This window comes from Pogonomyrmex barbatus, unplaced genomic scaffold, assembly GCF_055798465.1.
Source record: "Pogonomyrmex barbatus isolate J1 unplaced genomic scaffold, ASM5579846v1 scaffold17, whole genome shotgun sequence".
Classification (NCBI taxonomy): domain Eukaryota; kingdom Metazoa; phylum Arthropoda; class Insecta; order Hymenoptera; family Formicidae; genus Pogonomyrmex; species Pogonomyrmex barbatus.
The window spans coordinates 32,955-50,520 of NW_028297113.1; the positions used below are offsets into that span (position 1 = coordinate 32,955).

Sequence of the window (17,566 nt, forward strand, 5' to 3'; positions counted from 1 at the left end):
CTGATATATCCAGAGTCTTATATTTCTACACGCTTGCACTTTCACCTCTATATTCCTATATATCTATGCATTTTTATATGTTCATTCTTTTACACAGTCATGTATCTCAGCATTTACACACTTATTCCTCTATATGCCCATACATTCACTATCTCATATTCTTACATATTTGTATATTTATACCTCTATATTCCTATAAGTCCACTCAAATTTATATGTGTATTTACTTTTTTTATACATTCATCTTACCTATATACTTATAGATCCATGCGTTCACATATCCGCTGATTCATATTTTTATATACTTTTACACTTTTATGAATGAGTTCTTAGAAATGGCTTTATTAAACTTATGGTTCGGCTCTCTCGAGCAGCCAAGTTGATTTTATGAGGCAAGAAATAACATACAATAATAACTTTGAAAATTTTAACTTTATGTTTAACTTTTCCTTAAAAATCTTACTTATTTAACAGAAAATTAAACAATAAAGCTAAAATTCGTAAAGTTTTTATTGCATGTCATTTTTCACCTCTCCCGTCATACATATTAGGTATACAAAAAAGTTCTGAGCTTTAGATTTTATACAACCGAAATAACAATTTAAATTTTATATATCTTCTCGTCCTTTTGCGATTTTAAAGGTTTTGACATTTGGTCTTCTAAAATGCCGGTTTAGCGTTTGATGCACATAACTTCAAAAATCAGTAGTGTTCACGATGGCAATAACAAAAGAGCATATTCGATTTTCCATCCACTTCGCGTTTCATCTGAAGAAAAATGCTGCTGAAGCCACTGCAATGATTTGTGCTGTATATGGAGAGAACGCTGTAAGTCATACTACATGTAAAAGATGGTATCAAAAATTTCACCAAAGAAATTTCAGTCTTGAAGATGAACCGCGTGCTGGACGCCTTCAAAAGATTGAAACGGACGAATTGCAAGCACTGCTGGATATAAACTCTGCGCAAACTGAAAAGGAGCTTGCAGAACAGCTTGGCGTTACGCAGCAAACTATTGCCGTACGTTTACATACGATAGGAAAGGTTCAGAAGGAAGGTAGATGAGTTCTGCATGAATTGTCCGAAGACAACCAAAATCGTCGGCGTGACACTGCACTCACTTTGCTTTCAAAGTTCCGGAAAAAAGATTTTCTGCACAAAATCATTACAGGCGATGAAAAGTGGATTCTTTATGATAACCCTAAATGTAGAAAATCATGGGTTGACCCTGATCAACCTTCGACGCCAAAGCCCAATATTTATGCCAAGAAGGTTTTGCTCTGTATCTGGTGGGTTTGGAAAGATGTGTTGTATTACGAGTTGTTACAACCGGGTGAAACAATCACGGCAGACCGCTACCAACAACAACTGACCCATTTGAGCGCATTAGAAGAAAAGAGGCCATTTACTGGCCAAGGACATCGTAAAGTGATCTTGCTTCATGACAATGCTCGACCACATGTTGCGAAAGCGACTTAGGACCATATCTTTGCGTTAGGTTGGGAACTTCTCCCGCACGCGGCGTATAGCCCTGACATGGCGCCTTCTGATTACCTATTCCAGTCGCTGCAGCATCATTTGGCTGATACACATTTCGTGAGATTTGAAGAGATACGAAAATGCATTGATGACTTTATCGCTTCGAAGCCGGTGAGCTTCTATCGGCAAGGAATTTGCAAGCTACCCGAAAGATAGCAAAAGGTCGTTGATGCAAACAGGGAATATTTCGCTGAATCGAATTAATATTTTTTTGTTTGTTTTTGAATAAAGATTGAATTTTACAAAAAAAAGCTCAGAACTTTTTTGTACACTTAATATATACGATATGACTGACGCGAGAGAATCGATCATTAATTATGTGTTTTTGAATATTATATATATTTATTAATTTTATTCAAAAAAGATCTAATCAAAATTAGTATTTTACAGAAAGGTAAAAAATTACGTTTTATATTGTCTCGAAAGAATATTAGAAATAAAATTAATATATTGTTTAATTATATGAAAAAAGCTGTTGTTTAATTTTCTACAAAAGATAATATGATATGAAAAAGTGTATCAACTATAGTTCTGATATTAAAGTTATCTATTATATAAATATGTAACATTTTTATAAATTGAATGTAATTATAATTGTGATATATCTATAATTGTGATATTTCGATACAAATGTTTCTGTAAAGATTCTTCTAAGTAAAGAAAATCAGATATATTCTTGATAGAATAAAATAATGTGTAAAGGATTTGAAAAAATAAAAAAGATAACAATATATAATAAGATAATTTAATTGAAATAAAAAAAACAAATTTAATACAAAAGATTTGGTGTTGTTAGTCCTCAAAATATAATAAAATAATAAGGACAAATAATTAGTTTTTAGTTTAGAACATAAAAAATAAAGTTTATTTTCTAATACTGAAATTACAATAATTTTATTTTTGTCCAAGTTAATTTAAATTTAAAACTAATATTAATTCTAACCTATTGTCATATCTTATATTTTCTAAATCAACTTATGAATTTTAAACTTAATTTTAATTCTATTGTCTTATTGCAATGAATTGCTCCTATACACACACATATATATATATATATATATATATATATATATATATATATATGTACGCATTTTGCATATATGTTTATCATATTTTATCATATTTATTTATTCATTCTTATTGCATTCAGTTCAGCACCACATTTTTTGTGAAATATTTTTTAAATTTAATTAAGTTATTTCATTTTATACTTTCTTATTGTTTTCAATTCCTTTACACATTCTTTTATTCCATCAGGAATATATCTGATTTTTCCTATTTTGGAGAATTTCTTTATGAAAACATTTGTGTCGGAAATATTATATAGATGTATCCCAACTTCTTATAATACTCTTAAAATTGTCATTCAATTCATTAAGTTCATTAAAGTATATGTTTATATGATTAATATAGATTAATAGAGGTAAGATAATCCTAACATTTGTTGATTTTTTTCTGATTTTCATGGTGAAGTGAAAATAATGATCACTTTTTCTGTGATTAGTTATCTTGCAGAAACTGAAAAATTTATAAGTAAATTAGAATTTTATGTAATTTAAATTTTTTGAGGATATGTTAATATTTTAATTTTTAAAAACGAGACTGCACGAACACCAGAGTCATATACGTAGGAACACAAACACACATTCAGTCATTACCGAGCATAGATTAGATTACGATCATGAATTTGACTGGAACGGTGTGAAAGTATTAAACAGTGAACGTAACTTGTAGAGATTTCAGAGATCTCAGAGATGCTTTTTATTAAGAGACAGAATAATTTGATTTTTAATAATTAATATCTCGATTATTATTGCGAATATCACAAAATGGTGTGGGACTTTTATGTTCATCTCGGTCCCATCTATTTTTTTACGCATAATAGCAGAAGTCTCGCGGAACACTCTGTATATAGTGCTATTTAATATTATTAGTATTTTAACACTATGTGTTAAAATTAATTTGTTAATCTCTGTTGTTTACACTGATAAAACTGCTAGTAAAGCATGAATTATAAATGGATCCTAAACTATGAATGATGAATTGCAAATAGTATGAAAGATCTGTATATCCAATTGAATAACAAATTTTATATAAACAGTGAATTGTGAATCATAAAGCATAAATCGCACATAATCAGGCACTAGCTTTAAACTTTCCAGTCGAATAAATAAATAGCCATATTGATACAAATATATACAAAACAAAATTTATAGAATTATAGATTAATAGATAGAATTATAAATTAAATAAAAATATTTTATATATAAATGTTTATTACATATTTAAGATAACTGTCCCAATTGTAAGTCAAGTCCCAGTAATCAGTTACTTTTATTTTTAATTTATTTTATTGAACAAATAATTATTAAACATATTTAAGAAGAAATGTAATATTATTATATATTATTATGTCATTTTTTAATAAGATATCTTCATTCAATTATAATATTACAAAAGAATTATATTAACCGCAATTAATGTTCATTGTTTAACTCTCAGCATAAGTATTATAATATAAATATTATATAAATATAAATATTGTTATATAAATATAATATAGTAAGAAAAAGTTCATATTTATTAAGGATAAATTTGTATTTTTTTAAAACAAGATATTTTATATTACATTTATATTACATTTATATTACATTTTATATTACATTTTATATTCTAGCAAAATGCTAAAATGTCGGCAGACTGACAACAGATTTGATGAGAAAATAGCAGATTGATCTCATCCGAAGTCGTATTCTGCGTACGTTCTATTCAGGTTGCGACAGAACCTGTTGTCATTCTATGCCAGCAGGTGTTGGCGAAATCGAGAAAACTCTGCATATACGCAGAGCCTGCTCGATTTCTATTATCAATCTGCCGTTATGTTATGAAGGGAGGCTGTACGTCATGGCGACGGAGGCCCAACTAATCTATTTTCATAGTCTGTTAACAAGTTTTATCATATTTTTGACAATAGTTTATCGACATCGTCAGATATTACTAGATTGCGTTTGAAATTTGCTACCTTTCTGCCATCAGAAGTATAATTGTATACTCTGATATTGATAGTAGTACTCTGTACAAAATCTGTTTCCGCAAGTTTGGTTATTGGGATATGTAATATTAAGATAAGAAAATAGGATAAGAAAGTGAGCAACTTATTGAATTATTAAATATTTATTAAAATTTAAATCATTATTTTTTATATAAAAAATTGTTTTTTAATAAAATATGATAGTTAGAACTTCAGAGTATCATTATACAAAATATATATTTGACTTTTTATACTCTTTCTTTAACATATAAAAAAATTGTAATCAACCGTTTTAAATGACTTACAACTGGGACTGTACTTGCATAAAAAACTCTTACTTGCATAAAAAACTTGATAATCTTGAAGTAAGAAAAGTTATAACAGCATTATTCAAGCATGGTACATAAAACAATTTTCTTCTGCAGCATTTGATTTGTTAAAAAAATCTCGATAAAAATATGGACAGTTAGAATGAAGATTAATTGAAGAGAAAGTTTATAATTTAATTAATTTAAAGAAAACACATGTGTTTTTAAAAAAATATAATTATGCATTTATCATATAGTTAAATGTGTGCGTATATTTGCATATATAATTTTCGTATAATTCGTATAATCTGTATCTTATAAATAAGAAAGATACATTTACATTAATAAATAAATTTCAGTACAGCTCTCATAGAAATGTATTGTAATGTATTAAAGCTGCTATTAGTTGAAGAATTATATCCAGCTATAGCGGCTGGATTTGATTATAATATCAGTGATAGTGAGAAAGGTATTACAATAAAAATGAATGGATTTAATGAAAAATTACCAGTAAGTATATGTTTAAAGCATAGATCGAAATTATAAATACAATTTTGAGATACATTAATATATTAATATTTTAATATTGTAGCTCTTATTGATGACTATTGCAAAATATATGGTGAATTATTCAACACTTGTTACTAAAGATTTGTTTGAAATTGTTAAAGTGCAACAGCTTAAAACATATTATAATACATTTATAAAACCTGGAAAACTTGTAAGGTACTATTGATTATTTATTATCAAGCAGAAATTAAAATTTTTAAATAACTGAAAAAAACGATTCATGATAATAGCATTGTAAAATAAATATTGCTATCAGTATGAATTTCTATCGATTAATATATCAATAATATATATATATATATATATATATATATATATCATATCTTCATTTTCTTTTGTAGAGATGTAAGATTATGGATATTGAAGCTTATCTATTATACACATGTCGATACGCACACTGCTCTACGTGACATCAATTTTGAAGAATTTCAAGATTTTGTGAAATCCTTCACCAATCATTTATACTTGCAATGCCTTGTGCAAGGCAATATGACACAAGATACTGTGATTGAAACTATACAACAGTGTATGAAAATAATTAATTATGGTCCATTGCTTCCTAATACAATACCGCAGATGAGAGTCATTCAGATACCTTTAGGCACATGCTATTGCAAGTTGAAAAATATCAATAAAATTGATGTAAATTCCGTTATAACAAATTATTATCAAGCCGGTATCACATCGATTGAATTGTTAGTGCTAATCGATCTGTTGATCGTAAGTATTCATATCATCTCGCATATAAATAGAGAATATTTAATTCACTATTTATATTTGCATTTATATTTTGTTAAAATATCTTAATTATAGACATTGTATATGGCATAGTATTTAATGTTAAAGATAATAAATAAAATATATAATATAATATATATAAATGTTATTGGTTTGATTATCACGAATGATTTTCATATTCGATTTATTTTCAGATGATAATGGAAGAACCATTATTCAATCAATTAAGAACTCAAGAACAACTCGGCTATGATGTCTCCTGTGTTCTTAGAGACATTAATGGAATATTGGGATATTCTATTACTATTCATACTCAGGCAGATAAATATACTACCGAATACATAGACCAACGTATTGAGGAATTTCTGAAATCATTTAATAAGGTTTTAGAAGAGTTTCCAGAAGAGGAACTGAATGATGTCAAAGATACGCTAAGAAAATTGAAACAAAGTGCTGACATTGATTTGGAAGAAGAAGTTAATAGAAACTGGACTGAAATTATAAGATGCGAATATATGTTTGACAGACTTGAAAGAGAAGTGCTTGCAATAGAAGATATAAAGATCAAGAAGCTAAGAGAATGGGCAGCAGAGCATACACTAAACGGAAGTAATTTTAGAAAATTGAGCGTACATGTGGTAGGAACTGATTCAAAGAAAAGCATAGTTACAGAAGCAAATAGTGAGTACATAACGTTGATCGATATCTATTTGTATTAATATATAGAGTGTTTAATAAAGGTCAGAATCCCGGATTTACTCAGAAGGGCGATAGGGTTACTGATAGGGTGTTCCATTTAAAAAAAACGATATGACCTTGATCTGACCTTAATGATACCTCAAACTAATACGATAAGTAAATAGATCTTTTTAAACCTTACAATTTTTGTCAAACATTTTTTCCAAAAACGTCATCCTTTCTGAGTAAATCCGGTCCAGGGTTCCGACTTTTATTGAATACCCTATATAATAATAGTAACTTATAATAGTAATGAAAATTATGTTCTTTGCTAGATATTATAAAAAGACAATAAAATTTTAAAAATATGGAAGGATAATTTGTAAGAAATTTGTATAAGGAATCACTCCTTAAAATCTTTTAGAGTATTTAGCTACAAAGATTTTGTTCATTTGCAATTCACGAACTTAAATTTATTTTTTTTTCTCGAAAATAGCTTATTCTATCAAAAACATTAAAGAGACCTTTTTTGTGCTAAATTATTTCCTTTATCATAAAAAATTTATTTTTTTTAAACTTAAAAAAAATCAATAGCATATCAATTTTTTCATTAAAAAAGGAGTATCTCTTGTCCGTCTGTGATTGAATAAAAAAATTAAGTATGGTATCAAAAGACAAGCCTTCATCATATCTTTCAAACATGTGTAAAGTTTCATCAAAATAGCTCGCGGTTTTTAAAATTTTTGGAAAAAACAAAATCTTTTTTTTTCATCTTTGATACCTTGTATCTTTGAATTAAGTCATTTGAGACATTTGATCATATGATTGGTTATATTGTAATATTTTTTATTATTTTTTCCTCATTTTTTTCTTTCTTAAATAAAGATCCCTGCATAAATCATATGGAAAATGGCTTTCAGTCGAATTGCTTTAATATTTTAATATTTTGTAATTCATATCAAGCTAATTAAAAGTCTTCATGGATACAAACCTCCAAATGCTTTAGCTTTTGCTCTTCTTTCGGAAGATCATTTTATCTTATATGAAAAGATAATTAAAATAAATTTTTTTTCTATTGACATTAGTTATACTATATAAGCATGAATATATATACTATATATATGTCACGGAAAAATATATCGGGATAATATCATGAAAAAAGTATTACATTTTTCAATATTATTATCAAAAAATATGGTATAAAATATCCTGAAAGAAGCCTTATGTATGTCTTTATTTTATGAATTTATTTTTTTTTATCATATTATTTCTCTGATTAACGTTTCATAATTGATATCTATCTAAAATTTGAATAAAAAATTAAAAATTGAAATATAAAAAAAATGATGAAAAAATATTTTGTTTTTATAATTAAGGTTTATAAAATTCAGATAAAGGAGTTTGTTTTATTATTTTATCTTAGTATAGTTCAACTATAAAAATTATTAAAATAATTAAAAAATTAAATAAAATAATTTTATAATCACTGATATTGCAGAAGATCGCAAGAAAACGCAAGAAAAATATTTCTTCTTGGAATATATAACAGATGATCCACAGTATAAGGAAATGCAAAATTATTACATTACTAACGTAGAAGATTATAAGAAGGATCTTTACGTATATCCAGTAAGCGAAGGAGCTAATCCTCTTGGAGCATTTATTAAATAATAACAATAATATAATTATAATAAAATAAATTGTCAAAATCATAATAAAACTGCCTTATTACTTTTATTAAATGATATTGGTTTTTCTCTATTTATTAAATACTTATATTTATTTTTCCATAATAAATAATAACAATAAAATAAGATATAAATTTTTCACTTCGCAAACTTCAGTTCTTATGTTCCTTTTGATAAGCTGTATTACAATTATTGTTAAGGATTATGTTATATTTTATGTTATATCAAAAGTAAAAATGTAACAAATATGAATTATGTATGATAAATGCGATAACTAATACTGTATATTTAACATAAATGTATTTATAAAGAACGTTAGCTTATTTTTGAGCTATCTTCAGCTAATAATTTGACATAGATATAACAACTGAGATATTAACGACCTAGATGTGAGAATCTACCTTACACATTAGCAACATGCTTAATCAGATGATAATATGGAAGGCATAGTTTATACTGAAATTATGACATTAAAAACATTTTCGGACAGATATTGAATTTTCATTTTCAATTTCCCAAAAATGTTTTCTTTTCTTTTATTAAAATAACACTATAATCACATTGTTGTAGCCAAGCCTACAACCAATAATAAAAGTAGTCCGCATGGCAACAAAATTAGGTTGCACGAACCTCGAAAAGTCTTTCGAAAGATTACACAAATGTGTGATCGCCGAAATCGCGACCAGTCTTTCGAAAGACCGAAGAAATGCATCGCGAGAACATTGCGAAAAAGCTGATCAACAAATTCCTAAATTTGATGATCAAATCGAGCGTGATATTGATTGATCAATATCACGCAACCGATCGACGCAATCGATCAGAATGCTGACCGGGCATCGATCAGACTATATAACCGGCTATACAAGGCGGAATAGTCAGAGTCGGGAATCAATCAAACATTACGTGTCGTTCGGAATCGTTATTATAATTATCGCGCAAGATATTACACGAGCACAGCGAAGTTCACGCGAGCCGTACTATCAACGTCTCAGGTGACATACTCGGTCGACGGCCGCCAGAGTAACGCGATACGCGCCCGCCGACGTTTAACCGTGTGTAAAAGAAATAATATAAGCAATCCAAGAAATTGTGCAGTTGTTAAATAAATCAAGTATCCTAAAGAAAGTGTGTTAGTGATTTCAAGATTTCCTTCCATTCGTTCGATCCTGCTCGGAGTCCCAACTCCTTAGGCTTAACGGACCCGACTATCTCTAAAAATTAACGTTGTAGCCCATCCGGGGTACAACAACATTAATTCTTTTATATTACATTAATATTTTAATAAACAAAGATCATCGTAAATATCTTGTTGAAGGATAGATAGCTTAATGTAGTTGCACGTATTTGCAGTTGTATACACACAATAAAAAAGAGATTTTTCCTTAAATACAATATATTTTTTTGTAATTAATAAATTATAATAAATTGAATAATTTTTATATATCTTAATTTGCTAAAGGAAGAAGTCTATTTTTGTGCATTATAAGTAATTTTTATACATTTTAATTTGCTAAAAAAAGTTTATTTTTGTAAAAAAATAAGTGTATTAAAATTAAAGTAGTTTATAATTTTTTTCTACATAAAAATAAAAATATTAAAATAGACTGCATTTTCTTGCAATCGTGAATGTAGGTCTTATTTAGGTGGTTTTTCTTCTTCTTGCTCCGTAATAACCGCGATGTTCTTGTGGAGCCAACACAGGCCACGATTCAGTTTAATGAAATGGCGGTCAGCGAACGCCAAAAAAACAGGCGATGTCGTCGTTAATATGAATGAGTGTGCCGTAACTGACACAAGAGAAAAGAAGGAAGCGCGAAAAATATAAAAGATTTGAGATTATCATTATCTTTTTTTTTTAAATTTCCTCTTCCGACTGGAAGAGACGTGCCTTCAACCGTCACTGGATTATATGACATAGGTCGTCTGTCTCCCCTAGTAACAATATTTATTATTCATCTCTCCTAGTAACAATATTTATTATTTATATTATTCTGCCAATACTAATAAAGTTAAAGATGGTATCTAGAACTATTCAATGCTTATTCCTTATTGCTCTAATTATATCGATCTGTTCAAATGTTCCTAGTTGCCTTAATTTTTATCCAACCTAATCCGTTCTTCGTCGTATCTAATACACTGCTATACAATATGATCCAGACTCTCCTTTCCATTGCCACAATCACATCTGGCGTCCTCTACGTACTCCTTTCTCGCGAGAGATTCATTTAAATTAAAATGATTAACTCTTAATCTATTTAACCATATAACATAATATCTTTCTCTATTCTTTTTGTGAAACCAAGGTTTATATCTATTACGTTTATATCTATCTTATAGAAATTATCAAAGTAAAAATGCCTTTGAATCTAGCTTGTCTTATTATTTTATCCTGGATTTTATTCCACATTTTTTTTCTAAAGCTTTTTTTAAGCTTACAATAAGGAACTATAATTTCGTGTGAAACCTTTTCCTCTGTCGTCTCTTTCGCTGAAATATCTGCCATCTTATTTCTGTCTATATCCTGGTGTGCCGGTACCCAGTCTAGAAGAATTCATCATCTTTTGATTTTTGTCGAGAATAGATAATAGTTCTCTGGCTTCAATAGTACATATTCTTGTAAACGTCAATGTGATTATTTTTAATAGCTAAAAGAGCCGAAAGTGAATTTGACAATAGTAATCTTGAGCCACCTTCATCTTTACTTTCTCTAAGTATTAACTGTAAAGTAGTTCTGACACTGCAAAGATTTCCGCAGTGTAGCTGGAGCACTCCTTTGGGAAGCTTATTTATCTCGATGTTATCTCTGCTTGTTATCTCAATTTTCTATTATTATGCTTGCGCCTGTAGCTAAGGATCTTTTTTTCCTCGATCCGTCAGTATATATAACCTTAGTGTCCTTGTCCAATCCGTTCGATTCCAGGAAGCATTGAATGAGTTATTCTTCAAAGAGACAATCCTTTTTCATCTTTTGTATATAAATCCTGCTGTATATAAATCCAGTTCTATTGGTGTCAATAAGGATGAGTACTCCGTGTTGAGAGCCTCAAACTTTTTTCTCTCACTTAGTTTGTTTTTTAGCCATTTAACTCTTTCCCAAGCTTGGATAACTATGGTTTTCTGAAACAATAGGTTTCTATATCTAGCATAATTCTCCTGATACTTCAGTTTATTAAACATATCCGTGAATTCCTCTTCCCCATAAATTAAGTTCTTCAAAACAAAGTTCCTAGCAAGCATATTTGCCCTATCCTCTAACATTTATTACCTTCAGCAACAATAACATTGTTTGGAATAAAATTTCAATTGGAGTAGAACCTAAGGCCGTTCTAATTCCAAGAAATTGAATTCGTTCTAGCCTGAGTTTCTGATTTTTCTTTGAGGAAGAAAATAAAGCTTCCGTAGTCCACAACTGAACGAACCATACTTTTATATAAGCGCGGTATTGACCTCTAATCCTTTCGATTTTTTGCATAGGAGCTTCATTATATTATTTACTTTGAAAACCTTGCTTCTTATAACGTCCACTTGATAATGAAAATTCAGTTTATTATCAAATCAGATGCCAAGAAATTTAGCCTTTTTGCTATTGTATATTTTCGTTCCCATTTCGATGTTAAGTTGCGATATTAAGTCTAACCAACCTTTTGTTGAACTCGACTTCTGTTTTCTTGGGCTCCAGCGACAGGCCTATGTTTTCAAGCCTGTTACCATATTAACCGCTCTTGCAAGATCATATTTGTGATCTCTGTAACGCCCTGAGATATAAACTGCAATATCGTCTGCAAATTGAATCATCTTAATATTTGGATCAAGATTCATTGTAACATCCGTCATGTAAAGTGCATAGAGTGTTGGACTAAGTACTGCATCCTGTGATAATCTCTTGTATACATACCTTTGTCTAGTTTCTTGAGAATTTATAATAACCCTGTGTTTCTAGGTCTGCTTCACTAATAACTGAATCTAGTTATATTTCTGGGGCACTGCAAGTCTATTAACCTGTCTATTAGTATTGGTGTGAAAACATTGTCATATGCTGAGAAAACGTCGACAAAAGCCACCAAGATGTATTCATCCTTACCCATGCCAATTTTTATATCCGACGTTAGTTGAATCAAATTTTCTGTACAGGACTTACCTCTTCTAAAATCTCTTTGATCTTTTGAAATCTTGTTTTCTTTTTCGGTCCACCAAACTAATCTCTCATTGATCATTCTCTTCATGAGTTTACACATACACGATGCCAGAGTTATTGGTCTCATCTTTTCCCTGTCTGTTTTATCAATAAAGCATCATACTTGGTATTCTTTTCATTCTCCGGAAAGATCCCCGTGTTTCATATATAATTATAGATTTGGAGTAGGCTAGTTTTTATTTCCTCAGGTAATAGCTTGATCATTTTGTATTCGATGCTATTCCTTTCCGGAGCTGAGTTCTTTTTGATTAGTTCGATAGCTCTATCCAATTCTATTCTAGTAAATTCCTTTTCGAAATAATAATGCATACTGTTTGGTCCAAAATACTTTCTAATAGGGTTTTGCATGCATGGCGGAAGTAGTTTCTCCACGTCTATTATTATATATTCTTTTCTGTTTTTTGTAGGCCAAGCATTCCCTTCTATATTATCTTTATTCCTCCTGAAAAGTCTTCACTATTTTCCAGACGCAAGAGGTGTTATTAAATTTATTAATGGATCTACAGAATTCATCAAAAGACGCTCTCTTCTTTATATTTATCGTTTTTTTGGCAATGGTTCTGAATCTCTTAAATTCTATGTATGTACTATGCATGTACTATGAGGAAAATCTCTTAAAATATCTTAAGGCTTTCTTCCTATCCGATATGGCTTTTTCATATTCGGCATCTCACCACTTCACCTGGGAAGTTTGTCTACTAGACAGTTTCTTTTCACATGGCTTTCTCCCATCTAGTAAATGTGATTGATTCCGTCTTTTTTCAGTTTTCTTGGCAGATATACTACTGCTGGCCTCTCTTATAACTTCACACAACGTCGCAATATTCTTTAATGTAATCTGTCTTATTTGTCTATTCTTTAGTAACGTCCCGTTGCCAGTAACGTCCTTTAGTAACGTATGGCCATAACTTATTGGCTATATGACTAAACTTATCCCATCTTGTCTTCTTATTTGTAATCCTGTTCGTTTTCTATTAGAAGTTAGCTCCCCACTTTTAGAAATAACTTATTTTGAGAATTGTGTTGAATTGTGCTAAGTTTATGCTACATTGTGCTCGAATTTTAAAACCGTAATGTGAAAAATGTCATAAAAAATGAAAAAAAAAAAGATATTTTAGGCTAGCCCTCCTCTTTGCGATTTTTTAAATTTTCTCGATTGTGCTAGGTTGTGCTAGGTTGTGCTAACAGTAGTAATATGGGGCTTTTTTACTATCGAGGATGTCTATTATAAGTTCTGGATCTGGCAAATCCAAGAGAAAAAGAGCCGATACAAAAGGATTGAGGTCGGATCCTGACGATGGGAATATGGATGTCTCGGACAAGTAAGGCTGAGCCTATTGACGAACTAATATCCATTCATCAATTGAGGTCTAGAATTATTGATTTTGCTAATCAGATTGAGATCATTCGTAAGAAATCAACTAGACTCAAAGGCGAATTTAGCGAATTTAGGTTATCTTAAGGAATTTGCAGAAAAAATTAATTATTCATTTTATTTATGCATCTATGATATTAGTAGATCGTGCGCAAGGATCAGATGATAAAATATATAAAGCGTCTGCAAATATGTCTAGGGAGATTAAACATCTGAAAGATGAAATTAATCTTAAGGAAGACAATAAAATTCTTAAAATTGAAAATAAAAGAACTAAAGAATATTACGAGAAATTGATGACTCCTTTTTCTTCTTCCAAAGTATTTTCTTCACCAAGGAATCCCCCTAAGAAGAAAAGTAACATTGATGACACTCGTACTTATAAAGATGTACTTGCCGAGGCTCCTTTCTCTCCTAAAGAGTCCTTGGATTTCCCATCTGGTAAGAATACTCAGGCGATTATGGAGTTGCTGTCCGATATGGTAGCCAAGACGGTAGATCAAAGAATCTCCGCTATTTTCCAATCTTCTGGAATGACATTGCCTCTTTCACATCCTGGGGTGGCGGCACCTGCAACAAAAAAGTAGGCATTAGCAAGACTAGTGGTATACTTACTGTTAAAATAGGAAAATTTCTGATAAGTCTACAGATGGTGTAGAATATTTTCGGAATCAGTCTTTCAATCCGTTATCGCCACGGATACGAAATCTGAGTGGCAGATTGTTAGCAGGAAATCTAGGAAGAGAGATAGGAAGAAGAGTAAGAAATTGAACGAAAAGGAACAGAGAAATTCACTTCCTCCCCTCTCTCTACCCGGTCTGGGAGAGGAGAGAGGAATTCCTTCGGGGAGGAATAAGGACTCGGATAGGAGCAAGGATACAGGAGGAAAAGGTAATATAAGTTTTAAACCTATCAATACTAGATCAGGAATTCCATGCGGTGATAAGAGGCGCCCTCCTAGAACTGCGGCTGTAATGATTAATGCCAATTCGGACGATAAGAATAATGAAGCTCTACAAAAAGTTAGAAACTTAGTTGTCTTGGATGACCTCGATATAAAGAAAACTAGTACGAGGTATACTCAATCTGGAGCAATCTTAATCGAAGTTTTCGATCCTAATTGTAGGTCTAAAGCGGACTCTCTTGCGGCTAAAATAAAAGATGTGTTAAATCCGAGTATTAAAGTTAGAAGACCAATTAGGATGGTCAATCTTAAGATATCTAAATTTGATAGCTCCATTACTAACAAGGGGAACACCAATAATTAAATACTCCTGTATGAAATAATTACTATTACCTATCATTGTCATCATCGTCGTTATTCATATAGACGCATAAATAAGAATGTAATAAAGACCGTTATAATTTCTGATGAAATTGATGATTAGGAATAATTATTTCATATAGGAGTATTTAATTATTTATTTATAAATTTATGAAATTTTATTATAATCAAAAAATAATTAAAATTAATAACATTAAATTAAAATTAAACTTATAAAGATATTAATATTTCTTTATAGAGATTTTTTAAATTATTACAATAACTACCTAAAAACTTTATTTACAAAAAAATATACAGATATAATTAAATAAATAATTTTTTTAAACATCTACAATAACAAAATAATTACAAATAATAAATAATTACAAATACGAACTAATTTTTAATAAAAAAAAATATATACGCAACACACGATCTACGTCATACAAAGCCAACGCCTTACCGTCTGTGCTACTGCTCTTGCTCAATAGCGATGATTAAACATATAAAGTGTCCCGCCCGTATATCGGTCGACTAAACTCATTTTTTAAAAATCAATTTCTTCGAAACTATGGGCCGTTCTTTATACAGCCTGTATAAAGCGCATCAAAATACCCCGATCAGTCATCTGGTGTTCTCCTTGTAAGCAAGAACTTGCTAATGCTGTTGCTCACTTTGATGACTGCGATAAATCTAATATTACTCCTAGCGAACCGCGGAGATTATCTAATCGTTTGAATGTTGCCTGGATCAGGTGTCCCTTGTCCTCAGCATTGAAACTTGTTAAAAATGGGAAGATCCGAATAGGTCCAATGTTAAAGTGGACTTACTTCTGGGTGAGAGACCAGTACAGTGCTTCAAATGCCTTGGTCATATTACAGCCAAATGTAAGAGCTCAATTGATTAGATGGGTGCATGCTACAACTGTGGCCTGAAGGGTCACTCTCTTAAGGATTGCAACAATGAAACGAGATGTATTCTCTGTTATGAATCTGGCCTTCAATCTAGCCATAGATTAGGCAGTAATTTCTGTATGACAATTACGCACCCAGGCAAATTGAAAATTGTTAAAAAGCTTGTGACTTCGAAGGAAGCTCAAACTGCACTCATGGAAACTAATGACTAAAGTTATTCAAATTAATCTTAATCATACTAAGAAGGCGCAGGATTTACTAGTTCATAATGAGATATCGTGATATCAATGCGGCTATCATTGCGGAACTATATAAAACTGAAGGATGTGGAGTCTGGTTCTCCTCAGCCAGTAAGGATGCTGCAATTCTCATGCAATAGTGTTAATCTTATTTTTAATAGAATAGTTAATAGTTATGGCTTTGTTACCATTCTTATTAACTGACACTATTTTAACTAGTTGTTTTTCACCGGCAAAATCTCTTAATGAATTCAGAGTATTATTAGATGACCTATACGATGTAGCTAGAAGGTTTGACTTATTCCGCGTACTTATTGCCGGTGATTTTAACTCTCATTCTACTTGTTGGTTTGATAGGATCTCCTCACAGAGAGGCATTATGCTTGAAAATTGGATCGATTCTTTGGGTCTTGCAATCTTGAATAACGATGATAGCTTCACTTATGTCAGAGAGATGAGTGAATCAATTATTGATTTGACCATTATCTCGGATAGAGTGAATCGTTCCTCACTAAAATGATCGGTAGATCTCTGTGAGGACCTTGTCAGATCATAAGTATATTATCTGGCAGCTTCTTCGTGTTAATAAGCGTGCTAATAATGTTGCGCTGTTCCTACATAAAGATTGGAACTCTAATAAAGTAAATAAGGAAAATTTTAGGATCTCTCACTCGTAGATTGTCTGCCATTGATATCAATGGCGCTAACTTAATTGTAGTATTGGTCGATAAGTCGTCGGTGACGAAGAGGTCGTCGCCGGTCACCAGCGGTGCCCGCGGAGCGGCCGCCACCAGGAAAGCCGCGCCCCGCCTATCACCAACATCCGGAGGAGGAGCGGCCGCTGCGAGAAGGACGACGAGGACGACGACCGCCGCTTCAACAAGTAAGTGTCGAGTGTTGTCGGTAAATAGAGTAGACGCGCCCATCCGTATGGCCACCACCACCGGCGCGGCGCCCGCGGTGTCCAGTGCATCGCGGTCGACCGCGCGCGGCCAGCCAACCACAGCGCGGCCCGCGGTGCAAGGGG

At 31.1% G+C, this 17,566-nt stretch overlaps 1 protein-coding gene across 1 annotated transcript in view; it reads left to right on the plus strand.

Annotated features, from left to right (window-relative positions):
• The window catches only part of LOC105423617 (nardilysin), a 41,554-nt gene extending 32,948 nt beyond the window's left edge, over positions 1–8,606 (plus strand). Inside the window, exons 8-12 of the mRNA XM_089074705.1 lie at positions 5,238–5,388; positions 5,471–5,604; positions 5,790–6,168; positions 6,381–6,867; positions 8,363–8,606. Coding sequence (XP_088930831.1) covers positions 5,238–5,388; positions 5,471–5,604; positions 5,790–6,168; positions 6,381–6,867; positions 8,363–8,535 — 1,324 coding nt within the window. The 3' untranslated portion in view covers positions 8,536–8,606. The remainder of the gene's footprint in view (positions 1–5,237; positions 5,389–5,470; positions 5,605–5,789; positions 6,169–6,380; positions 6,868–8,362) is intronic.
• The last annotated feature ends 8,960 nt before the right edge of the window (positions 8,607–17,566 follow it).